Source organism: Meleagris gallopavo, chromosome 20, assembly GCF_905368555.1.
Source record: "Meleagris gallopavo chromosome 20, MGAL_WU_HG_1.1, whole genome shotgun sequence".
NCBI classification, from domain to species: domain Eukaryota; kingdom Metazoa; phylum Chordata; class Aves; order Galliformes; family Phasianidae; genus Meleagris; species Meleagris gallopavo.
Window position 1 is genome coordinate 1,645,590 of NC_139423.1, and position 24,640 is coordinate 1,670,229.

Sequence of the window (24,640 nt, forward strand, 5' to 3'; positions counted from 1 at the left end):
CCGAGGCCATTTCCGCATCTAGAAATAGAAAAGCCAGGAAACGCTGCAGATTCATGCCGCTGGGAACAGCACGCATCCCGGCTCCGTCACCACGCATAGAAGAGACACGGGGGGCGTGGCCACGCTTCTCCCCGCCCTCAGACCCGCCCCACGTGACGTCACGACATCGCCCCGCCCACCGCGGTGCCCGGATGAAGCAGTTCCGCCGGCGGCGGGCGATGCTGTGGCTTTGACAGGCGATGCGCTCCGGTGAGCAGCGGCCGCGGCGGGGACCGGGGATGGGGGGGGGCCGCGGCGGTCAGCAGCCGGTCCGCTGGGACAATGGGCGTTGAGCAATGAGCGATAAGCGATGGGCATTGAGTGGTGGGCAATAGGCATTGAGGGGCTGCGGCCCCGCGTTCTTCCACCCATTGGCTGCAAAGTGACAACGGGGCAGCTCCCGCCCCGCGGCGCATTCTTATTGGTCGGCTGCACGGCCCCTTCGCCTCTCATTGGCGGACGTGCCTGCCTATCTGTCGGCGGTCCGGCCCGGCCCTGCTCGCGCGGCCACCGCCCTATGCAAGCCGCTGCCCCCCCACCCCCTCGTCCCGGGTTCCTGAGGTAACGGCGCCGGCCGTCCGTCTGCAGGAGGCCGCGGGGCGGCACGAGGCGGGTGGGTGCGGGGAGGGTCGGGCTGCGGGGTTCGGGCGGGGGGAGCGGGGCTGGGGGCCGCCCGACGGCTGTGCGCGGGGTTGGGGCGGGCGACGGGGGGAGGGCGGCGTTGGGCCCCGACGCGGATCCGCCGCCCTGCGGCGTCTCGGTGCTCTCGTCCCTCCCGGTGCCGCCAGTCGCTTTTCCTGCCGGCCGCAGGCGCAGCTCGTGTTCCTCCGTTCCGTTCTTCTCAGCCCAGGGTTCTCGGTGCTGGCAGGTATGTGACCCGCGGATGGGGGCTTCAGGCGGTGCCAATTAACGCCCGCCCTTAATGACGCTGGTTGCACGGAGCGTGCTGTCACCTTACTTCCCTCTCACAGCCGCGGCTTGGCTTGCTGCTCTGGCAGAGATGCTGTTTGCTGCTGCCGACGCCAGGTCTGTCTGTGCCCGGTATTTCCCGCTGCAGGTTCTGCCCATCTCCCCCTGTGCTCAGCAGGGCCTGCCCGGCTCTGTGCTGCCGTGCCCCATCCCAGCAGGCCCTGCCAGTTTGATGAGTTTGACCCCAATTGCGGCAGACGTGCCGTGAAGGATGAGCACACTGACACGAGGCACAGCTCCTGGAGCTGGACTTGCAGCTGAGTGACCTCCCATTAAGATCTCCTGCTGACGCGGATGGCTCTCCTCACCCACACAGCCCGTTGTTCTCCACCCCTGCCCAGTGACTCACGGCTGCTCTGCTCCTTTCGGAACTCCCTTGACTCAGTGAGGAGTGCAGAGAGGGATTTTTTTGTTTTGTACCCAAGGAAGTGGGCCAGCAGGGACAGGGAGGTGATTGTTCCTCTCTACTCTGCCTTGTGAGGCCCCAGCTGGAGTCCTGTGTCCAGGCCTGGAGTCCCCAGTACAAGAAAGACAGGGAGCTGTTGGAGAGGGTCCGGAGGAGCCACAAGGATGAAGAGGGTGCTGGAGCAGCTCCCCTACGAGGACAGGCTGAGGGAGCTGGGCTTGTTCAGCCTGGAGAAGAGAAGGCTGCGGGGTGAGCTCATTGCAGCCTTCAGTACCTAAAGGGAGCCTACAGACAGGAGGGGAGTCAACTCTTGGAAAGGGGAGATGATGGCAGGACAAGGAGAAACGGTTTTAAGTTGAGGGAGGGAAGATTGAGGTTGGATATCAGGCAGAAGTTCTTCACGGGGAGAGTGGTGAGGTGCTGGAACAGCTGCCCAGAGGGGCTGTGGATACCCCGTCCTGGGAGGTGTTCAAGGCCTGTCTGGATGGGGCCCTGGGCAGCCTGGTCTGGTGTTAAATGTGGAGGTTGGTGGCCCTGCCTGTGGCGGCGGGCTGGAGATTCGTGATTGTTGAGGTCCCTTCCAACCCTGGCAATTCTGTGATTCTGTGAAGTGTTTAACTGAGTGAAACGGCAGTGGAAATGTTCCTTGGATATTTAAGCCAATTTCATTTTGCATAAAAAATATTCCAGGACCTTGTGGATGGAAGGTGGCCTTGCCAAGGTCAATTTTTGCTTAGAAATGTATTAGCATCTGTAGTAGTAAGGAATATAGGAAACTGTTATATTTATTTGTTTATATTTAAACTTGATGCATCAGCAGTGCATCAGACAGTGCACAGACATACTGGCTGGTAGTGCCAGCTAACTGTGAGAGGTGTGGGTTAAGTGGTGTGGTTGTCTGTTTTGGTTTGTTCTTTAAATTATTAATCTTGGGTCTGCCTTGGAAGAGCTCCTCTGTCCTGCTCGCACACCTCAGCCTGGCTGGGCTGTGGTCAACTGCAGAACAGAGCCCAGATGCTCACCTCTCTGTGCAGAGTTGTTCTGCACGTTGTGGAGAGGTGACGGTATTTATTGAGAGGAATATGTCACTCCATGTCCTTCTCTCCTTTTGGAGTAAAACTCTGCTTCCTGTGAGCACGTGGAGGCTGTAGGCATGAGATAATCCTTAATTGTGGGAAAAGGGGGGTAAAGAAAAAAAAAGTGGAAGAGAATCAAGGCTGCTGGTGGCTGTGACCTTGGTGCCACAAGGAGCGTTGTCACCAGAGGGGTCTGGGACGGGACTGCCAAAAGCATGGAAACAAAGCACTTCTTACTCCTGTGGTCTGTTAGAGTGAACTTTCATCTTGTGTTCTGTGTGCTGAAGGGCCCTAAGGCCCTCTGCCTGGCTGCCCTGTGACTCATGGGTGGTGGGTGTTCTTACAAAAGGTTTTCCTCTCCCTGGTACTACTCAATTTGAGGTGATTTAAAGGCAGTTCACGGATCTGAGGAGAAATCTGCATTAAGTGCTTTTCTTTCTAAGTCACTTGTCATTGTGCAGCATCCAGAAACATCGTAGACCTCGAGCCACCGCCTTCCCAAGGAATTTTTTCATTGGGATGGTATTAATTGCTGAGAAAATGTGGAGGCTCCAGGGACCTGCGTGCTGTCTTTTGTCACAGGCTCTTTGCTATGCTTGTCATAAGCTCTCAGATGAAGTCATTGCTCTCGGGCAGGTCGTGCTGCAGTGTCTCAGGGCTTTAAGAGAAAGGTAGCAAGGATTTGAGGTGGGTAGCTGAGGTGGGCACAGCACGTGGGCTTTGCAGGTGGCCCCGGATCTTGGCACGTGTCCGTGGGCAGGGACCTCCCCTCCATCTCTGCAGGCGCTGGTCCTTGTGCCAACCTCTTCAGGTCTTCGTTTGGAGGATGCTTTGGTGGCGTTGCTTAGGAACAAATAGAGATCTGATTGTGTTGTTTGTGAAATAAATAAATGATTTTAGTGCTGAATTCTGATGCCATTGCTAGTTGGGGTGTGCGTGTGGTTGGTTGGGTTTTGCCCCCTGTCAGATACCTTATTTGCTAGGTATGCAAGTCTAGGCCACGTGGTACAAAGCATATCTGTTGTATGAGGTTAGTAAGGCAGATTCCACAGGAGACTGCTGAGATAAGGCTGAGCTGTTTGCTCTCAAGTTATTTTAAAGGCTTTTAGCCTGAACCTGGCGCAGAGTTCCTGCAGGTAGGGTTTGCTTACTTCTGCCTGCTGTGCTGTCCACATGGGAAGAGCAGGATTTATTATTATGGATAGTGCTGATGCTGCGTGCTCTGAGACTATTTTTTTCCTGAAAGCTCATATTCTGGTGTTGTAAGAGGCAAGGATGCATTTGTTGTGGTTCACCAGAGAACATTCAGTTCAAAAATAGTATTGCAGGAAAAGACAGAGGTTCACTTTCCAAAGCAGTGATGGAAGCAGGCAGCCTTCCAAAACGCGCATGAAAATGCCTCTGGCTCCTATTTCAGGATGAGAAAAACAAGAGCAAGTTGATTGGAGAAATCTAATCCGTGGCTTCTGATTGTTTGTTTGCTTTTGATTGTTTGCTTTCCCTTTGCTCATAAGTGAAAGACAATGCAGATGTGCTCAAATTCACAGCCATGCTTTGAATTTTCGATTTAAAAATAATAAAATTTATTTTAATGGGTTTGGGGGTTACCTGTCAGGTCTTGTGGGTTGGGGTGGTGAGGAATGGTAGAAACAGGTTTACTTCAGGGTTTTGTGTTTGAGAAAGGGTGTAAAAGAGGCAGAAGCAAATACTGTGGGTTTGGACAGCCTGGTGCTGGCACTGCATCCTGCTCTGCATCACAGCTCAGGGTGATGGCAGCGTCCTGGGGCACAGGGAGGACTGCAGCTATGACGTGGCACTTCCCTGTTTTGGGGACTGTGACAGCCAGCATGAGTCGTTATATTGAGAACTGGAGGCCAGATGTGACTTTGGCAGGGTCTCTTTATCAAGTCTTATCCAGTTATTTGGTTAATTCCAAAGGTCAGCTGACACTTGTATCACCTCCGGTGGTCAGCAAAGCACTGTGGCTGTGGGAGTGCCAGCACTGTGACTTGTCACATTTGAGTAGCAATGCTTTGCCTCTTTTCTTAGTTCTTCATCTTTGCTTCCTGAAAATATTGCGCAGTCGCAGCTGCGTACGAGCGGTGCTCAGGATCGCTTTGGATGCAGTGGTTTTGGAGGTGCTTCTGTAGCTCCTGATGTGGCAGTGAGTGGAGCTGGCTTTTGGGAATGGAGCAGGGTGGGTTCTGAGCTGTGGGAGGGCTGGCTGGGAGTCTGAGCTTCTGAGCATCGTGTTGTGCTTCAGGCTTAGTGTTTTGGTGGGACATTTGATCCAAGCCATCGCCCAGCCTCCAGTCACATGGGGAGCCAGGGGAGCTTTTTTTAAGGTTCTCTGTTACGCTTCATGCTTGTGTTTTAATGGCTCAACTGAGAGGTGGCACCATGGAAATAACAGTTTGGCCTTGGGTGCAAGGTTTGTTGAAGCACTCGAGGGGAATGCTGCTTACCTGTTAGTTTAGTCACTTTTGCTGTGTGTTGGATTCAGACTTCAAGTCTTTTAGTATCTGGAAAATACCGAGTGACCCACGTGCGAGGATGCTCTGGGGAGTGGGAAGCCAGATTAGGGTGTCATGCACAACCAGATAAGTAAGCAAACAAGAACACTAAAACATGATTTAGTGAAATTTGTAACCTACAACTCCTGTTTTTTAGAGCAATCGCAGTGTGGAAAAGCTGTTCCATTTTTAAGTGCGGAGCTGCTGTGTCCCTGTGTAATGGGGGGCTTGAAAGGAGCCATCGCATTCTGAACATAGCTCTTGTTGTAGAGCTGCTTGGATCTGGAGTTCTGCCCGTGTAACTGAGTTTTCCCAGGGTGCTGCGTGAATGCTGAGCTGTGTTGTAATGAATTCCAAGTGGGCATCGGCATGAGCCTGCTCTCATTTTCCCTGGAAGACGCTGCTGCATTGTCTTGTCTGTTCCTGAAAGCCCCAGTGTTGTCTGTCAAAGGCCCGATTCTGCAAGTGCCACGTATGCAGAGGAGCTCCTGAATGGGAAGGGCTTGTGCTGGGCTCAGCTCTCACACAATGCCCGCAGCCAATGCAGCCAGCAGTGCACTACAGCACAGCGCTTTGTGCCCAACTCCTGGCACCCTGTGGGCATGCACTGTCCCACGCGTCGGGTGTGGAGAGTTGTGTGTGAGGTTCTGTTAATGCTGTGCAGCTGCTTTTTGCTGAGCCTGTGCTGCATTTGGGTAGGTCTGGTTTTCTGTACCGTAAGGGCAAAGGCTGGCAGAAGGGAAAGGTGCAGGTTGGGAGCTCTCTGTGTCCCTTAACTCTTAAAGCAGTATTATGGTTCGGAGCCCCTGTGTACAGTGTGACTCTTGTCCTCCAGGCACGGGGGGGAAATGATAAAAGCTTGTTTGCACAAATGCTTAGCTAGCATGTTGGCACGAGCATCTGATGGGGTATTTCTGGAGTGCAGTTGGCAGATCGAAACCCAGTGCTGGCAGCATTAGGTGTGATGGAAAACATGGAGTGTGGGGAGCTGTGAGCTGTTGCTGCATAACGAGATGGACAAGGCTGGGGGACTGCCTGTGGCAGTTGGCTGCGTCCCACTAGGAGCCCCGGGGGGCTGCTCTGGAGGAAGAGTGACTGCTGCTGCTTGCCGGGCTGCTCGGGTGTTGGTTCCAAGGGTGTGCCTTGTGCAAGCAGACAGGAAGGAGTCTTGGACCCAGACACACGTTACTGTAGCTGCTTCTAGGAAATGATGTAAGGTACTTCCTCGTACTGACTTTTCTCTGAATTCAGCTGGTGGGTGGTTCCCTGGTTGTTTACCTTTAACACAGCTGTGGGAGCTGGCCCTGCTCAATGATATGCTTCATTTAATGAGGGGAAAATGTGCTTCTGGCTGACCTGAGAGTGCCAGCTGAGAGCCAAGAGACTGATGACTTCTGAAGTGGTTTCAGTGTGATTGGTGTGGGACTGACGTTATGGACACACACAGCAGTAACAACCGCTCACCTCTTCCTCAACCCACAAATCTGCATAGCAGTTCAGGAGCTGGCCTGAGCCACAGCAGATGTCTGCCTGCCTTAATGCATCAGGCTGTGAGACAGTGGCAGCTCAGGAGGTGATTCATGGGCTCTGCATCCACTGTAAACACAGGACTTGATTCATTCCTGGTTGTCATTAAACTACCTTAGTAACAGGTGCAATAACTGAATGTCATGGTTTCATGATTTTTCATTATCGGTATTCCACATCATAACATCATGCAATGTACTGGGGGTTTGACTGCTGATGCTCAAGTTCCGGGTGCCTGTCCAGCGGAGAAGAGCAGCTACGTTTCCCCAGGGGGCTTTGCGGTCAGCGAGGAGATATAACTCCCGGCAAGGTCACCTGATGCTCTCTTCTCTGCCTGCGCTGCTTCGCTTGCGCTTCTCTGCCTGCGCTGCTTCGCTTGCGCTTCTCGCCTGCGCTTCTCTGCCTGCGCTTCTCATCTCAGCGTTGTGGTAAGGCCGATCCACTATCAATTTCACATTCTCTCTCCTTATAAAATTCTGTTGATACCATATTTAGTAAATTACTTTGTTTTACCTCAGATTGTTGCCACTGTTTTCAATTATTTCGGGGTCCCTTATTTTCTTTTTTTTCCCGGGGGCGCGGATCCGCGGATCCCTCCGCCCTTCTAGTCACGGAACCGGGCCGAACCAGCCCGTAAACCGTTGACACTGAAGCACATACACCCAAAGTAACTTTCATCTAACGAGGTACAGCAGGACTGAAAATACATGTGCTGGGAGGAATGGCGATGCCTCCTATGTTTTATTCTCTCCGTTCAGGGCCGTGTAGGAAAGGAGGCATGGTCAGTTGGCTCAGGCAGCATGAAGACCTGGTTCATGGCAGACTGCTGCTGCAGCACAGCTGTGTGTTAAGTAAACACAGGGAGAGAGTTAAGGTTTTTTGGATGTACTGAGCACCCTGTGGGTAAGGTTGGTTTCGTGCCCTGTGTTGTGGCAGCTGCAGAACAGCGTGCCAGTTCAGCCCTGCCTTAGGGTGAGCCAAGCACCAGCCTCTGGGATGGGCTGCTGTGCCTGCTGATGGGAGCTCTGCCATTGTTTTGTCCCGCTTCTGGGTGTCTCACATGTGGGTCACTGAGATGCAGGACGTGTCAGTGTGACACTTTCAGGCCTGGAGGGACAGCATCAGCTATTGACTGTCAGTATGTGAAAGTCAGGACTTGTAAGTCAGCAGCAGTGATTAATCTGCTGCGATGAGCTTGGTGCAAACATTGTTTAAAGCCTTTGCAATAGAAGTTAGTTTCGGCTTATTCTTTTCTGGAGGTTTATGATCTATATTAAGTTTTGTTTTTTGGAGAGGAAAGGAAAAAAAAAAAAAAAGGCTGCCTGTGAGCAAGAAGGTTGGTGGGAGCTTGAAAATGGCAAGAGCTTGAAAAGTGCTGCCTGGGGCTGGGAGCTGGGCCTGGCTGAGTGCATCCCTGGGTGCTGCAGTGCGTGCAGGTCCAGCACCACTGCTTTGTTCTCATCGCCATCTTCAGCAGAGTCTGAGGTCTGGTGTGTGGGGAGCTCTCGTGTGCAGTCATAGCAAGCAGTGTTGCAGTGTGCACTGTAGGAAAAACCTTTTATAAATCAAAGTGGAAACTGTGATAGCTGTAAATTCTTACCAGTAGTGGTCCTAAATGAGCCAGTGGCATTAACTGCTGCTTCAGTGGTTGGTAAAGGATACAGCCCAAATTTCTAGTTTTGTTTCAGGCTGCTGCATGAGCGTTTCCAGAGGTAGGAGAGCATGATGTTACTTGTTGCAGCTGGTCTTTGCTCAGAGGTGGCTGTTAGGGATCATTAACACTCTGCAGGCCAGTCTCAAGTCTGCAGGGCACAGCACTGAAGTACAGCAGCAGTGGGGGTTGCCTCTGCCTGCCTCATCATACTAAAATTGTTTTCTTGTGTCTGCATCCTACAGGTCATATTGAACATGGACAGTGAGGAAATTCCGACCTTCTCAAGTCCAAAGGAGGAAACTGCCTATTGGAAAGAGCTTTCCTTGAAGTACAAGCAAAGGTACTGTTGTATATTTTCAGTGGATTTAGTTCTTGGTGACTGAGGATGTGGCTTAGTCTATTTCTCTGTGAGACTTTACCAAAATGTATTAAAATGACTCTCTGCGTTTCCAGCTTTAGGTGCAGTTTTTAGATCCAGCCTTGTGGAGGCTGAGTATTTCGTTCCCAGTGTTACCATGCCATGAACTCAAGACTGAGCAAGTTAGAGCAAGAGAAGAGACCTTTTCTGATCATGTGCATCTTTGTATAATTAAAATGCTGTCTTAAGCAGTAGCTTGATGTTTTGCAGCAAGAAGACTGCCTGTGGGCTTCCTGGCATCATTACTGTTCCCTTGGGCTTCTTGCACTCGGTCTGAGAAACCTGTGATTTGGTAGCTGGCTGCAGTATATTGAAGTGTGTTCGTTATACCTCATAGTCCTGCCCTGCTATAGTCATAGCCTCTGCCATCTTTTAAGGGGAGCAGAAGGCTTTTTGGTTACAAAAAGTGGCAAGAGAGCTGCTTGTCTTGAGTACTGCTTGTGGGTTGGGGTGGTTGTGGTTTGTTTTTTTTGTTTGTTTGTTTGTTGTGGGGAAGGGGAGTCAGCATTGGAGGTTTCCAGCCTGTACCCTTTGGAAAGCTTTTCTTGCACTCCATGTTAGTGGTCTGCAATAGAAGTGAAGCCAAGCCTAAGGAGCCAAATGTGCAAGCTGTTTTTTTGTTTGGGTCTGTTTTCTGGCTGTAGGGAGCAGGGTGTGGGCATTTGAGATCCCTGAGCTGTATGAAGAAATTCTGTCAGAAAGGTCTCTCTCTGATGCCCATCAATATGTAGCTTCCTACAGCCTAGTCAGTTTTCTCTGCTGGTTGCAAAGAGCTATTACCTATGGTAAAGATGAAAATGTAATTAGTGAAGTATGTGGAACTGCTGCTACAAGTAATTTAATACCTTGCAGTGGTGTAAGGTGGGTAAGTGCTGGCTTCCTACCAAAGCACTTAGTAACCGTGAGATTCAAACCTCAATGCTTTCCAGCATCCTTATATTTCCAGGTAGTGCTGAGATGCGGTGACTATTGTTCTGTGCTGGTTTTTGCCTAAAGCAGGTTAAAAGCTTTATGTAGTGACTCTCTTAAGTCTGCTAGAGTGAAGGCTAGTGGAGTACAGAATGTTAGACTAGCAGGAATCCTGGAAATAGCCTTGATATAGGTTGTATTTGCATGTGCATTTAATAGAGTTATTAGATATAAAGGGGTGAATTTCCATTTGTAGGTAAACAATGCAATTTCTCTATTTTCCCTGTAGAGGTCTATGGTTAAGTAGTTTAAAACTCTTGTTGCCTTTTCATCTAATTATTTCTAAAGAGCAGTGAACTTTGTGTTTGAGAGATGCTGCATTTTGAACTGATGAAATCTCCTTACAGCTTCCAGGAAGCTCGTGAAGAACTGGCTGAATTTCAGGAGGGAAGCAGAGAATTAGAAGCTGAGTTGGAAGCACAGCTAGTGCAGGCTGAGCAGAGGAATAGAGATTTGCAAGCAGATAACCAAAGGCTGAAATATGAAGTGGAAACATTAAAGGTAGGTCTCATCTGTAATGACATTGCTTCTTCCTTCAAATGTGTCTCATTTTCGGCTGTCTGTTCTGTTCCTGGTCATTGGATATCTAAACGAAGTAAAGGAATCTTCTGCTTAAGATCTAGTCTTGAGCATGGCATGTACTCCAAGTAAGGCCAGCAGCATACCAGAGACATTTCTCAAGGACTTTCTCTTGTTCACGTCATTAAACACTTGTCATTGAGTTTGTGCTCGTTTGTTTGAATTCTTTAGGCTTCGCCAAGTGGTGGCTTTGTTATGTACACAGGCAACATCAGCATAGCAACAGGGAGGACAACACAAGTATGTTTTGTCAGACCATGATATTGTCCTCTTTCTGTACTTTTTTTTTTGTTTCCTGAAATTTCTCCTTGGTCTTTTGACACCCTGCTGAAATGTGAAAATGGGTTATTTGTGCACATCTTTCAGGGAGCTTCTCCTAATTTTTTCTTAGTAGCCATATCTGTGGAGACAGGGATTGCATAAGGATCTGTGTGTGTACAGAAGGTGAATTTTAGTTAATATCTGTCCATTAAGAAGTTCTTGCCTCTTTTGGGGTCCTGAAAAGTACTTGTTCTGGTGATCTTGAATTATTTTATGAAAGCAAGGGTTGGGATCTTTCCCAATAAAAGTGATATTTTGAGAATTACTTGTTCACATATCCAGTCCCAGTTATGTCTGTAAGGCTGGTACCTCCTTTTAAGGTCAGTAGTTTTTCCATAAGCCCCTATCTGTACCCTTAGAGCAGGTGAGAGCATGTTTTGGAATTCATTTTGCAGTCTTTCAAAGATAAGTTTGTGAACTCAGAGGAGTTCAGTAACAGATTTCAGTGGCTCTGATTTTCAATAATGGAGATGTCAGGTGAGTTCTTGAGACAGTGTGGCTATTGTAAGGGGGGAGAGGCACTGAAGGGGAGGCTGTGCAGTTTGATTTCTCTCTGGTTTTCTAGATGTTTGAGGCTTTAGAGCAGCTGTGAGTGCAAGGGTGCAATTCTGAACAGCCAGCTGTGTCGTTACGAGTAGTCAGCGCACAGGACAGTGTGTGTAATTGTATCCTTTGTTCCTTTCTGATGTTCTGAGTACATTCCCTCTGCCTTCACAGTTTTTGCTATGCAATCCCAGATCTGCAGACTGCAGCTAGCATGTTGCTTTGTCCCATTTGACCACTGAGTGGATGCTACTGATACTTATCTCTCTACATCTCTTTCTTTCAGGAGAAACTGGAGCACCAGTATGCACAAAGCTACAAGCAAGTGTCATTGTTAGAGGATGACCTGAGCCAGACCCGGGCCATTAAAGATCAGCTTCATAAGTATGTCAGGGAGCTGGAGCAGGCCAATGATGACTTGGAACGTGCAAAGAGGTGAAGGCTGCAAAACTCTTATTTCCTTAAATATTCACTAGAGCTTGTCTGTGTTATTCAGATTCATTGTTTTATTATCCCTTTAACGGAGGGGGAAGGGGGAGGAGAACAAAAATGCACATGTAAAAAATAATTAAAAAAATAATTAATAAAAATCCTGAGTCACTTGATTCTTTGTGAAGTGCAGCTTACCCTTGGAGTTCACCTCCATCAGCTGGTAGTTGTTGCATTACAGAAGAAAAGCTTGTAGGGAGACCTGAGGTGCTTTGTGTTCTTGTGAGAAATGAGCTGTGCAAGCAAGGCCAGTGCTCTAGTTTTGATACTGCCAGCCCAGTGACTCTTACATTTGTGATCCTTGTAGCTCAAAGACCCTTTGAAGTAGGGAGCCAGTGCTCTACTTGGTCCCTTTTAAATTAAACACGCCAAAGGAGTCTCCTCTTTCCTTGCATAACAGCTTAATGACCGTGGGGAGCAAATGTGGTCTGTGTAAGTGCAGAAAATGAACAGGCTGCTGCAAGAAACGCCCATTTTTGGAGTAGATCATGCTTCCATTCTGCTGAATGGGAATTTTGCCATTGATTCAGTGGGACCAGGAATGAGCCTCTGGCTATTTGGCAGTAAGATTTAAGAGCTGAGACCTTGTTTCCACAGCGCTCTTAACCTCATGACTAACTTCTGACACACATAAATTGTCTCACTGATATCATGGAACAAATATCCCAGTGCCCTTCTTTCTGTGCTCTGTGGGCTGCTGCCTGTGTCTCCAGAGCTGATACACGAAATACATGACTTTGGAGAATGACTTGGGGAAAAATGGAGCTAGGTGTGCCAGACTGGCTCTGTCCCAGCTCTTTGGTACATCTTGGAGAGCTAGATGCTATCGTGTTCTTTTCATCTCACTCCCTTCTTTGGAGTTCTAGTCCTTTCTAAAAAGCATTTTCATAGCTTTCAAGTAACTAACTTGAATGTAGATCCTGCTAACGTTTTTCCTCTATTATGTATTTGAATATGCTTTTAAGTTAGCTGAGCTGAAGAATCTAACATTCTGGATTTTGTTTCTAGGGCAACAATAGTTTCATTGGAAGACTTTGAACAAAGGCTGAACCAGGCGATTGAGAGAAATGCGTTTTTAGAAAGTGAACTGGATGACAAGGAGTCACTGCTAGTTTCTGTACAGAGATTAAAGGATGAAGCCAGAGGTATGGCTTGCTTGATTACTTCTGTCTTTGTACATTGTTGGCTTACTAATAGAGACATGAAGCAACCAAAGCTCATGTTTATAGAAAGCATCACCTAATGAGGTTGAAACTGCATGTGTAATATAAGCGTTGGAACTTACCTGCTAATAAACAGAATGTTCTCTGTTCTTTGTATGTCCGCTGAATCTAAGAGGAAGAAATTCCTCATGGTGGGTAAAATTAGTGTCAGATTCTTTCAGGGTTTTTAACCAAGCTGAGTAGAAAAATACTGCTTTCCACAGATTTAGTAGAGCTGAAAACTGTGTTCTGTAAGTTTCCTCTCTGTGGCTTTGTGCCACAAGGCACAGGGAAAGTACAGGAAATGACAGGGAAATGCATGCTAAATGGTAAATAACTATCTTCAAAAATGCTGCCTGCTGTTACCTTCTAAACTGTTGGAAGTTGCCTGGCTTCTTTAAGATGTGCCAGTGGAGATTGTGGTTTAGAGCCGTGGCATCAGAGATGCTTCAGATAATCCTCAGAGCTGTAAGAGTTGGGAATTCCCTGAGAGGCTTCATGTTGAGGACATGGGGGAAACTTTATTCTTATTTTAGCGATTGGGGAACATGATTTCTCTGCTGGGGCATTGTGCTTGTTAGCATGCCATCACTGCAGGTTAGAAATCAGTGTTTTTTGGCATTCTTTCCAAACTATTTCTTTGGAAACAGTTCCTCAGTGAAGGCAAGGACCTAAAAAGGACCTTTTTAGGCTGTGCCTGAAAAGCAAACAAAAGAAAACAAAACAAAACAAAAAAACAAACCAACCATGTAACGTTTTATTTGCCTCTGGGTCCTTCTAGAGACTTGACAGATCCATTACTGAGTTGTGCTGGATGTTCTTTATGGCAAATCTGTGTGGAAATTGGAGGCAGCAAAGTGCTGATACAGAACAATCCAGAGAGATAGTGGGAATGAAACACTGGTTTCCTACTTTTCCTTCTCTTTCTCTGTCATTTGGACTATGAATCTCTTTAGTCTGCTTGTTCTGATCTTGATGAATCAAGAGACAGCAGACACAATCCCTTCACAATATCTGGCTAGTGTGCAGTCCTACAGATTATTAAACTGGAAGGGAAGTGTTGGGAATTAGAAACACGAGATCAGGTCATTAATCTTTTCCCTGGCCCCCCAGCTGAATGCAGTTAGCAGGCATTTGTGACTGGCTGTGTTCTTCTGCAACGTGCTTTCCATGGAACTCAAACTACAAGTGGGAGGAATGCTGAGGCCAGGTCAGCTGCCTTGCTCTCAGGGTGCACACAGCTCTCTGGGCCAGCAGAACGCGGCTGCCTTTCCATCCAGCAGTGATGGTATCGAGCTGTGCCTTATTTGAGATGGAGGTCTTTGCTGCTGGAGGGAGCCAGCAACAGTGAATCACTGATTATTGCAGAGTATTCTCTTCTAAATAAATGAACAGAATGCTGGAGAAATCTGTCACTAATATGATGTGTGTTTTGTCTGGCACTCTCAGACCTGCGGCAGGAGCTGGCAGTACGGGAAAGGCAGCAGGAAGTCACCCGCAAGTCTGCACCCAGCTCTCCAACTCTAGACTGTGAAAAGATGGATTCAGCTGTCCAGGCATCTCTCTCCTTGCCAGCTACGCCTGTTGGAAAAGGATCTGAAAATAGTTTTCCTTCCCCAAAAGGTATAATTCCTGGAAACTGTGCCTGATTGATTGGCAGCACGTTCTGCTTGTCAAAAAGTAACTTCAGACAAGGCCCTTGTTAGTAAACTTAAAGTAAATACAAATACATGTGGATCCCTACATAACGTGTGCTGAAATACTGGAGCAGTGTCAGACCTGTTTAATGAGTGTAATTAGATAATACTATGGAAAAGAAAGAAGCTTAGCTACTGCTTTGTAGGGGTGAGGATCGCACTAGTAGGTGGCTGCAGTAGAATATATTTGGGGTTGCAGAGAAATGCAGTGACTAATATTTCAGCTGAAGTTCACTGGTGGGTAAAAAGCGGGTAGCAGTGCTGACAGTCTGGGCTGTCTTTGTTACCATGTGCTTTCGGGGGTGCTGTTCTCTCAGGAAGCAGTGGGATATTAGCATAGTCCTCTTCCCATCTGGAAGGCTCAGGTCAATCACAAGGATTAAAACATTTATTTATTTATTTTAAATTAAAGTAGATTCCAGAGAAAGCTCTGGTTGGATTAGATAGATCGCAGGCAGTAGCTATGCAGATGGAGAGAGCATGAACTCTGTGTGTGTATATCTAATGGAGAGGAGGGTAGTGGGCAGGAATTAAGCTTTTTCTTCTCTCTGTGGCTAGAGATTGTGTAGCCTGTGTTACTGTTTGTACAAAGAGTCTGCAGTAAGATTATTTTATTCATTATATTACTCCTTATAGAAGTTATTTAAAAATTAAAAATTAAATGGTGGAGGAGTGACACATATGTAATAAAGTGTGTTTGTTTGCAGCTATACCAAATGGATTTGGTACAAGCCCTCTTACTCCTTCAGCTAGAATATCTGCACTCAACATCGTGGGAGATCTCTTACGGAAAGTTGGGGTGAGTGCTCTGTACTGAACTGTCCCCAGTTCTGTGCCTTCACATCCATGTTCATCCATGAATGGGATGAAGAGGCCTTGGCTCATGCTGAATTAGTGCTGGAGTTTCTAAGGTGTCTCTCTTAAATTGTCCACATTTAGTGTTTGGGATGTGGTAACACTTGTTTTTTAATTATCTTGATTTACGGAGTGGGTTGCTAAGGATCTGATACCAACTTCTAGAGATAAAATCCATTTTTGGAGTAAAGACTTTCTTGGTGCACGGAGGCTGGGCATTAGCAGATGCTTGTTCATGTTTCATATGAAAGCAGGACTCGGTCTTAGTACCCACTGCACAGTTGTGTTATGTCATGGAAGGTGAGCTGATAGCAGACCGTCGGAGTCTCTGAGGAGATCTGCAGAAGTTACTGAGAACTTAAATGAATTGTTTATAAAAAATAAAATAGCCCTTCGGTAAGAAAGTGAAAAAATAAATCAGGAGAAAGCCAAGTGTTCCCATCTGTAGTTGATTGGGAAGTGAAATGTGTGAGCCTCTAAAGGGATTACAACTGTGAGCAGGAAAGAAATGGTTTTGACATCTGTTGTGGTGTTGCTTAGGATGCCAGGCTTTCCAGCTGAATGAAGACATGACTTCTGAGCGGTGAGAAGCTTGTTTACTTGCCTCCTTGGGTAGTGTTTCAAGTGGAAGCATGGGCAGCCTTGGTGTCTAGCCTCCAGGGCTGGCTTTTCTCTATCCCTTGTGGTTTGCACTAAGAACAGAAATAGCTGATGTGAATATGGTAGTTTTAGCCAAATTTGTCATTAAAAATCAGATCACTGCTTGTATTTAGAGCTTGCGAGCTCATCAAGCCCAGGTTGAAAGGGCAGCAGGACGGCTCAGGGTTACAGAGTGGCATGTTTAAAATGGGATCATTGTGAGTAAGAGTCTGTAGGGGATTTAGGGAGCTTAATGACATCCCATGTGATTACTCTGCGAGGACAGGAAATGCCAAATAAGCATGCTTCTTTCCCAGCCTATTCTTAAACACACACAGCCAGTGATACAAAATTCCAGCTCATGCATTTATTTAGTAATAATTATAGGATGTGCAGGATTTCTGTGGGTTGGCTTACCTATTAGATGCCTCATCCTGTTCCTTGGGCTCCCTTTCTCTCCAAGATGTTCCCCTCAGCTGTCTTGCTGGCATGTGAGACAGCGAGCTACATGGCACAGCTCACACTGCTGGAGAGAATCAGGGTTTTGGTGTCCTCTCTGCTAGGAGTCAGTGGATGAGGAAAGTCTGCTACCTTGTAGAGGAGGAAAAGAACTTGTCAGACTTGCTTGGATGCAGTAGAGATGAGGTAGAAACCCTGGAGGTAGGCCTAGCTGCCTTTGTTTCCCTCTTAAGGGAGGTCTGTAGCACCTCCTCTGAAGCTTAGCAGGGAGGATAAAGAAACTGGCTAAGTTTTGCAGGCAGTGATTAAGGAAGAAATACCAGAAAGATACTTTCCTGGGGAAAAATGCAACTTTACAAGTATGCTGTACCTCCTGAAATTGGAGGATTCTGCTTTTGGTTCTCCTTGAGTTTTTTTTGGTCAGCTTACACCAGCAGCACTCCAACTCTGGATCAGGATGTTTCAATTACTACTTCCAGAATCTGATTTTCCTGCTTCAGGTACCTAAATGAGAGTTGATTTCTTGTAAAGTCCTTACCCTAATGGAAGAGGATTGCACCTGGCAGTCTGCATCAGCATCTCATTATGTGGTTCTCATTTGAGAAAACAACAGCTTTGCTCCCATTTAGCTCAGTTTTTGCCAAAGATGATCACGCTGGGGTTCTGATCGTACTGATCTCTGGTCATGCTAAAGCCTGAACTTGAGCAGCCAAATATTTTCTCTAAAAGAAAAATAAAATCCCTATTCTCCCTCCCCCACTTCTCTTTTCCTTTCACAGGCCTTAGAATCCAAGTTAGCTGCCTGCAGAAATTTTGCAAAGGACCAGGCATCACGGAAATCCTACATTTCAGGGAATGCTAACAGCAGCGTGATGAACAGCAACGGCACGAAGTACCCTCACCCAGGGCATACTTCTTTCTTTGACAAAGGGTAAGTCAGGATGTATTTGTACACTGAGGGGGGTGGGTGTTTCGGGATGCTGTGTGAAACAGAAGTTTTCCTTGGCTTGTTTTGAGCTTTTGTCCAGTAAGAGATTTGAGGAGCCAGGTTCTCAAGGGGACAGAGAAGCAGCGTTCCACTGCAGGCTTCTGTAAAGCAAAGAGAAAAGCAAGTGTTTGACCTCTCAGCTGGTGGGATGTCATTGCCTGTGCTGCCCCTCTGCTGCCTCAGCTCTTGGTGGCTGCATAAACCTCCTGGTGCAGTGATTGTGCCCTTCAGAAGGATCTCAAGCAGACAGTGGTGGGGCTGCCAGAGCTGTTGGTGTGCTTGCGTGCAGGGAGTGCCTGAACTGCAGAGCTGGAGGTTCCCTTAGTAAGAGCAGTAAGTGTGGGCAGCACTGCTCCCTTGGAGAGTGGTTCCCTCTTTGTTCTACTCCTCCCTGCTATCAGTGAAAATGTTACTAACTGTAATCCTTGCTGATAGAAGGGGCAGCTGTCCTGTACTGTCCTGTTGTGTGTCAGCCATAATGTTTGAGGCAGCATTTGCAGGAAAAACCACCCTGTGACTTGCTCATAGTTGGAGCTTCCTCTCTGATATGGGGAAGGGGTTCAGCAGGACGATTTTCACGCAGTCCTTTGTAGCTCAGGGCCCTGTGGTTGTATGAGCAGCCCTGAGGAGCAGGATGCACAGCCAAGCTCTCCTCCAGTGTCACCCAGCAATAGGGAAACCTGTGCTCAGTGGCACTGTGCAAAACACCTTCTGTGCTCTCTGCTGGCGATAGTTTTCCCTATTAGACTTCAAGCCAGAGCAGCTTTAATGCTGTTATTTCAGCACATCCTCAAAACAGCATTTATTTAGAGCTTTAAACAACTTAAAGAGTGCCACAGAGAGCAGACAGGCTGGGTTTCTGGAATCTTCCTTGTGTGAGCTGAATCATGTTGCTATGTGGGTAGCAGGGCATGTTGCATCTTAGAAACTGGCAAGAAGAGCTTTCAGAGCTACTGTTGTTTCTTGCTTTTGGAAGAGGGGTGTTCACATACTTAGCAAGGTCAGCATCACGTGCAAATGGGACAGACTTTGAGGTTGGCTGCATACTGGGAGGATGACCAGGGTCTGTGCATCACCACAGCATGGTGGTGACAGCGTGGGCTCCATTTCATGTGCAGGCTGTCAGAGCAGTGCTGGGGAGAGATTAGAAGTGTTCTTAGGAGGCAGCATGGCTAAAGTGAATTGTGGTATGGTAATAAGCTGATTGCTGCGTGGGGTGGGAGTCGCTTCTAATTACCTAGATTGTCATCACTCCTGTTATCTGGGCTGGCTGCCTCCAGTTCAGGGCAGGCTGTAGCTGAAAAAGGCTTAGAAGTGTGTCCCTTTGATAGTGAACTTCCTCAGCAGTCTTGAAGGATGTTAACAGACTGGGAAAGTGATGGAAGTGACCAGTTTACCTGCATGTTGTTAGAGATCCTTACCAGGGCCCCACTATCCCATCGCTGCCCTCTAAACGCAGATGTGCAGCAGGAGTGGGATCAGCAGCTCACACCTTACAGCTGCCCTGCTCTGCCTTCCTCATGGCCCAGGGCTGGGTGCAGTGTGCTGCACACACATCTCCACGGCTGCCATGTAAACCTGCCTCGCTGTGTGTGTGAGGGCAGAGCAGAGCCCTCCCATCAGCGAGCTGTGTGCGTCACAGCGGTGGCTGAGCCGAGGCGTGCCCTTTCTTCTCCCCTCTTCTCCTTTCTCTCCAGCCCCTGTACTCTCTTCCCTGCCCCAAACTGTCGCTGGAGCCTGAAACAGCCACACGAGCTCGTAGACCCGGTCCAATCTGCAGCCGCTGCCTTATGAACAGCCAGTTGTTGGGTGGTGGGATTGTGCCAGAGGTAATCCAGCCACGTCATTACGGTTCCATTTGCTTTCCTTTCTCTGCCTTTTTGTTGCTAAAAGTGTTTGAGCCTCCGTCTCTCATCAAACACCTGCTCTGTGCTTGCTGAGCAGAGCTAGGCGGGCAGCTGGAGAAAGTGTGGAAGCCAGGATAGGAGCAGTTACCTCAGAATTGTTTGAGGGGAGGTTTGGAGAGCGGCTGGGCTCGCCCATGAGCTTTGCAGAAGAATTGGAAGAGTCAGGAATTAACTGCTGTGTTGGGTTTTGTTTTTATTTTATGCTCTACCAAGTCTGGTATAAGATCATTTTCCTACAGACTGGTTCCTTTAGGAACGTGGTGGCTCTGTGTACACCCCAAGGCCTAGCAGAACAGCACCTGAGGGGTGTTCTCTGATGGAAATTAGTTCCTTTGCAGTTATAACTGTTGTTAGCTGTTAGGGACTTCGATCCACTGGGGGAATAAAATGCCTGTGACCTTGATGGGTGCCGCAGAGGCACTACAACAGCTGAGCTGGGGCCACAGCGAGCCAAGAGGAGGTGTTTGTTCCTTGGGGCACGACCTCCTTGCTCACAACTCCCTTACTCCTCTTCCTTTTCCTTGAACATCAGAGTCATTGCAGTTGGTGTTTGTTCTGAGACGATTTCTGTGAATCTGCTGGGCTGTGTTTAAATGTGAGAAATGCCTCTGCTTGCACACTGCTGGTAGTCCCACCGTGCGTGTAGCTGTAGTGCAGGCACTGCACCTAGGATCCCTGTCTGCCCTGCAGAGCATCCTTGTTCAGAGCTCAGGGAACAGCAGCCAGGTGAGGTTCAGTCAAACGCTTTTCCCTGTGTCTTAACTCAGGGTTATGCCCAAGAATGTCTTCATTGTGTGCATAAACTGTTTCACTTTTTCTCCACTAGGCGTGAAAAGGTGATATTCCCCACCTTGGTCATGGGTAAATGAATTCATTTGCAACGATAAGCTGCATGCATTTTAACTGTGGTGCTTGGAGGTGCAGAGTTGGTGGATATGCTAACTGCATGAGGTAGTTCTCGTAGCATTACAAACTAATAGGCAATGATTGAAGCCTGAGGCTATAATCTTTCTTTCTCTTTGCCTTAGATAAGTTTCTCTGGTGCTGTGACCAGTTCCAGCTGTAAGATTGAGTGCTGCTTGCTTTCTTGGTTTAATAACTCTTCAAATACATGCATGTTTCTGATGGAATCGGATGTGTCAGAGAGATGGGGTGAAGCACTGCTGCTGTTACCCCAGCTAAGCCTGAAGTCATTGTGTCCTTTGGCCTTGTTTCTTCTTCAGCACTGTGCTGGACGTTGGCCTGCCTCTGGAGGGAGCAGGGATGGCCATTCCCTGCTGTGTGTGCAGCGGGTGCCAGGCTGGGTTATTCAGCTCCAGGACAGTCTTCTGTTGAGGTTCTGTTTGATGCTTAGAGTTAAGAGAGCCTCAGAGTCTTTGTGCTAAGGACAAAATACAGCTTCAAATACAGATTAATGAGTAAAGGTCCATATGGAGCAATCACAGGACAGAGAGCAGCTGGAAACAGGCACAAAGTTTATGCTGTGGTCAGGACAGCAGTCAGAAACACCCAGCAGGAGCTGCTGCAGGGGGGTTGTTTCCAGCAGGGACTGTTGGGATCAGTCTGAGGTGCCAGCCCTGATGGACCTCCCATAGAGAGAACTTTCTGTAAATCAGGGCTGCTGCTTCATCTTCATTTCTGCACCAAGGGCGAGGCAGGCAGGCAGTGTGCAGTGTGAGTGTTCCTTGTCCTGCTGCGCCCCGCTCAGCAAGGGCTCCTTCTCCTTTTTGTCTCGGGCTTCATGAAGCTGTTTGTGACGCCCGTGGCTTAGTGTGGGCCCTGCCACATCTGTGTGGCATCTGTGCAGAGAGCCTGACTGCTTCATGGCCTCTGGCCTTTGGTTGTATCTCTCTGGGATGCAGAAAAGGGGACCCGCGCTGCTGAAAATGCAGTGTTTTGCTGCACGCAGCATGGAGGCACCTGCCTCTGAAACGCATCGCAGAGCGTCTCAGTCAGTTGAAATTTCAGCCTTAACAGGAAAGAAGGCAAAGGTTTCACCCACACAGCCCCGGGTGGGATGTGACAGGCTCTGCTGGGGGATGGGGAGGGCTCTGCAGCAGCGAGCCCTGCGTTACCATGGGAAGCCAACCTTGCTAGCAGGCATTCGGGTTCTTCATCTGCTCCTCTGGATCAGTGCTGTAATTGCCAAGCACAAGGAGCGCTGGGGCAGCAGTTGGGTGGGTGTGCTGTCCTGCTGAGGGGTAACTGCATCTTCTTATCAAGGCTGGGTTGATGGCAAGCAGCAGATGGTGAGCTTAGGTGCTGTGTGCAGAACCTAATTGCAGGAGATCTGTCAAAGCCCGAACAGGGTAGAGGCTGTGGAAGGCTGCCACACACACGTGCTGCTCCCTGACTGTGTGCCCTCACAGCTGAGAGCAGCTTTGGGAAGGGGTGAGCTTGTGGTTTGCAGCTAGGTGGAGGCAGTGGGTTCAGGGGCCCAGTAGGGAGGGGTGGGGCAGCCCTGGAGGGCCCCAGAGCCCTTCTACACCCCCAGCTCTGCTGTGCTTTAATGTATGCTGCCTGTTCTCACTGAGCCCATTCTCCATTGCGTGGTTGCACTGCAGCTGTGAGCGTGTGCAGATGGACAGACAGATGCCTCCCATCCACTGTGCTGGGATCAGCCTGTGTTGAGCCACCTGGGATGAGCAATGGGGCTTGAGGGGAGCCAGCCCTGCCCGGCTGTGCCCTGAGGGCTGCCCAGGGCCTGTAGGCTGGGAGCAGGGGGGAAGGACATGGGGAACAGGCCTGGGGGGCAGCTGAGCTGCCTTTGGCTGTGCCACCTCTGAGGCCATAGCCCCTCATCCTCTGTGCAGCCGCTGTGCAGTGAGCACAGCACTGTCCCTGGGTGTATGTGCAGCAGGGAGGTCCTGGGTTGGAGGGGCTGGGCTCAGCCCCCAGGGTGGGCTGGTACTGACCTGCGTGTCTCTTGTTGCTTCTCAGGGCAGTAAACGGCTTTGATCAAGGGACCCCGGGACTGGGAGCCTCCAGACCTTCCTCAGCACCTGGCATGCTCCCCCTGAGCGTATGAGTCGGCGCCAGGTTGTGCTTGGACTTGCGGACGCTTTTCTCGGCCCAACAAGAGAAGTGCTTTGGTTTCCTCCCCCTCCCTGCCCCGCAGGAACAGGACCTGCACCATGGCATGCAGCAGTGCCCGTGCTGCTAGAGGAGAGCCCGTGCTTGCAGCCCTTCATGTCCTGTTAATAGAGTTAACTGTAGTGGGTGTGCTCTGCGGCCCCGTACCACGTGTTGCACAAGCTGACACATAGTGCTCTGTTCCAGGGGATGCAGAACCTCGGCCAGGTGCTGCTCGACCTGTCACTGCATCTCTTTTCTCAGTTAGGTTTGGTGTGACAAAAACATTTGCTGCTTTTCTTGAAGGCTACACCTCTCCCTGCCTGATCTCACATCCTGCTGTTTGAGCCGACCAGCTGCTGTCCTTCCCCATGGGGCTCAAACCTCTCAAGACACACTGAGTGAGGCTGGGAGCAGGAGTAGAGGTTGGCAGTGAGCTTTGGGTGTGTGAGTTACGCAGCACTGAAATCACTGCTGGACAGGTGAGCAGCTGGTTGTGTCCATAAGGCCCTTCCCCAGCCCAGCAGATGGATGTAGAGCTGTTGCTGGGGTGGGGCTGTGCTGAGGAAGGTCCGTGTGGGCCCAGCACACATTTAGCACCGGTGCCCTTGGCACCTCTGGGCTGAGCTTGGCTGGAGCCTCCTCCCTTGGCACGGGGCCTGCAGCAAGCATCTTTTTCCCATGTGCCTGAACCATCCCAGCACTCTGCCCTCCTTAGTGACACTTCTGCCCCCCTCCAACCAGACATCAGCTCTTTAGGAAGCCGCTCAGCCCATGGACTGCAGTGCCCACGAACTGCCTCCTCCCAGCACCCTGTATCCATCAACCCCATGTTCAGCTCTGTAATATAGGATGGGATTTCAGTGTCACCTGCAGGCTTCTGTGACAGTTTTGGGCGACTGTGTTCCTTGTGGGTCTTTCAAGCGATGTATTTGTGCGAGTTCTCTGTCGCTGTGCCTCAGAGTCGGTGGATTTTGATGTGAACCTTACCCCACGGGGGTCTGAGGAAAAAAAAACCTTCCCAATTTGGTCCATCATGTTCCCTTGGCTCTGCAGCTGCACACTGGTTTATTTACAAGCGCTGAGAGAAACCATCGGCCCCAGCAGATGGTGGGAGCGTTTCCCCCTTTGCTGTTAGGCCCCCTATGGTCCTCTTTTCCTGTGCATCCTCTGCTGCATTTGACTGTTTACATTTGTTTTATTGTACATAGGTTTGTAAACATATTATCTTTGCCTAAGATCTTTGTACATAACTTAACTTGGGCTTTGTAGCTTTATTTATTCAAAGTCTATATGGCATGTTTCAATAGGACAGTGTACCATAACAGCGTGGTCACACAGCATAATGTGGTTTAAAGACAAAAAAAAAACAAAACCAAACCTGAGAGTAATATTCCCAAAATAAAGTTCTTTTAATGTGGAATCGGTGGATTTTGCAGAAGAGGCAGCGGTGGCTGTGTTTGTCCTGCAGTGTTTTTGGCTAAGCCATAGGGCAGGGTGGGAGGCACTGCTCTGCTGTGCAGCTCCTGCCCCTTATCTTGGCCCTGCACACAGCGTTGGTGCACGGAGCCAGCAGGGCTGAGCACAGCTCTGCTCCCTGCTTTGGGGCAGGAATCTGCTTGGGCTCCTGGTGGAGGTGTCCAGCTGCAGGCAATGAGGGGCAATGCTGTCCGGGCTGCCAGGACCCCATGCACCCCCGAGCTGTGCCTGCTGCAGCACTGCCCCCAGCAGCAGAGCCCTGTGCTGCCGCTCAGCCTTCCCCAGCTGCTCATGGCCTGCACCCCGCCCCACAGCGCCATCCCCAGCCCACTCACGGTCACAGCACAGCCTTCCTGCTGCTGCCCTGCAGTGGCACCCCGTGGAAATGCCCCGCTGCCAGCTGGTGTCAGGGCAGAGGCACACGCACCCATGGCAGCTCCTTCCCGGGGGAGAAGTGCTGGGCAGGAGGAGAGGGGACACCATGTGGACGGGGCCGCCTTCATTGCAGTCAGTTGCCCCCCGACTCCTTAGAAAATCCCCTACGAGCAATAACCTGCTCTTGCACAGAGCCCAAGCGGCCCAGTACCACGGGGAGATGAGAGCACAGGCTGTGACATGTAGGGCACAGCACCACCTCTGCAGCACCGAGATCATGGGGGGTGAGGCTCTTCCTTTGCAGCAGGAGGAGCAGCAGCTACAGCCCTGAGAGCAGCCCATGAGGAGCAGGGCAGGAGCTGGCAGCAAGGCACCACGTGGACAGAAGAGCAGCTCAGCCCAATGAGATGCTCACAGCCCACACCTGGTTGGGGTCTCCAGTGCAGCTCCCACCTCCACCACTC

General features: G+C 49.5%; 1 protein-coding gene across 10 annotated transcripts; it reads left to right on the plus strand.

The window, feature by feature from the left end:
* The first annotated feature begins 114 nt into the window (after nt 1-114).
* NDEL1 (nudE neurodevelopment protein 1 like 1) lies at nt 115-23,745 on the plus strand. Of its 10 annotated transcripts, XR_014887446.1 has the most exons (11): nt 115-249; nt 8,427-8,524; nt 9,919-10,072; nt 11,301-11,449; nt 12,512-12,648; nt 14,155-14,328; nt 15,110-15,201; nt 17,135-17,286; nt 19,041-19,172; nt 20,077-20,111; nt 22,191-23,745. XR_014887446.1 is itself a non-coding variant. In XM_085240196.1 (10 exons), exons 2-9 carry the CDS (start codon nt 8,439-8,441, stop codon nt 19,135-19,137), a joined length of 1,041 nt encoding a protein of 346 aa, XP_085096322.1. In that variant the 5' UTR covers nt 115-249; nt 8,427-8,438; the 3' UTR covers nt 19,138-19,172; nt 22,191-23,745. The 10 variants fall into 10 exon arrangements, 9 of the variants coding, with proteins under 9 accessions (XP_085096322.1, XP_085096328.1, XP_085096329.1 ...); XM_085240196.1 differs by lacking the exon at nt 20,077-20,111; XM_085240202.1 differs by lacking the exon at nt 19,041-19,172 and having other exon boundaries at nt 116-249.
* Nucleotides 23,746-24,640: the final 895 nt, after the last annotated feature.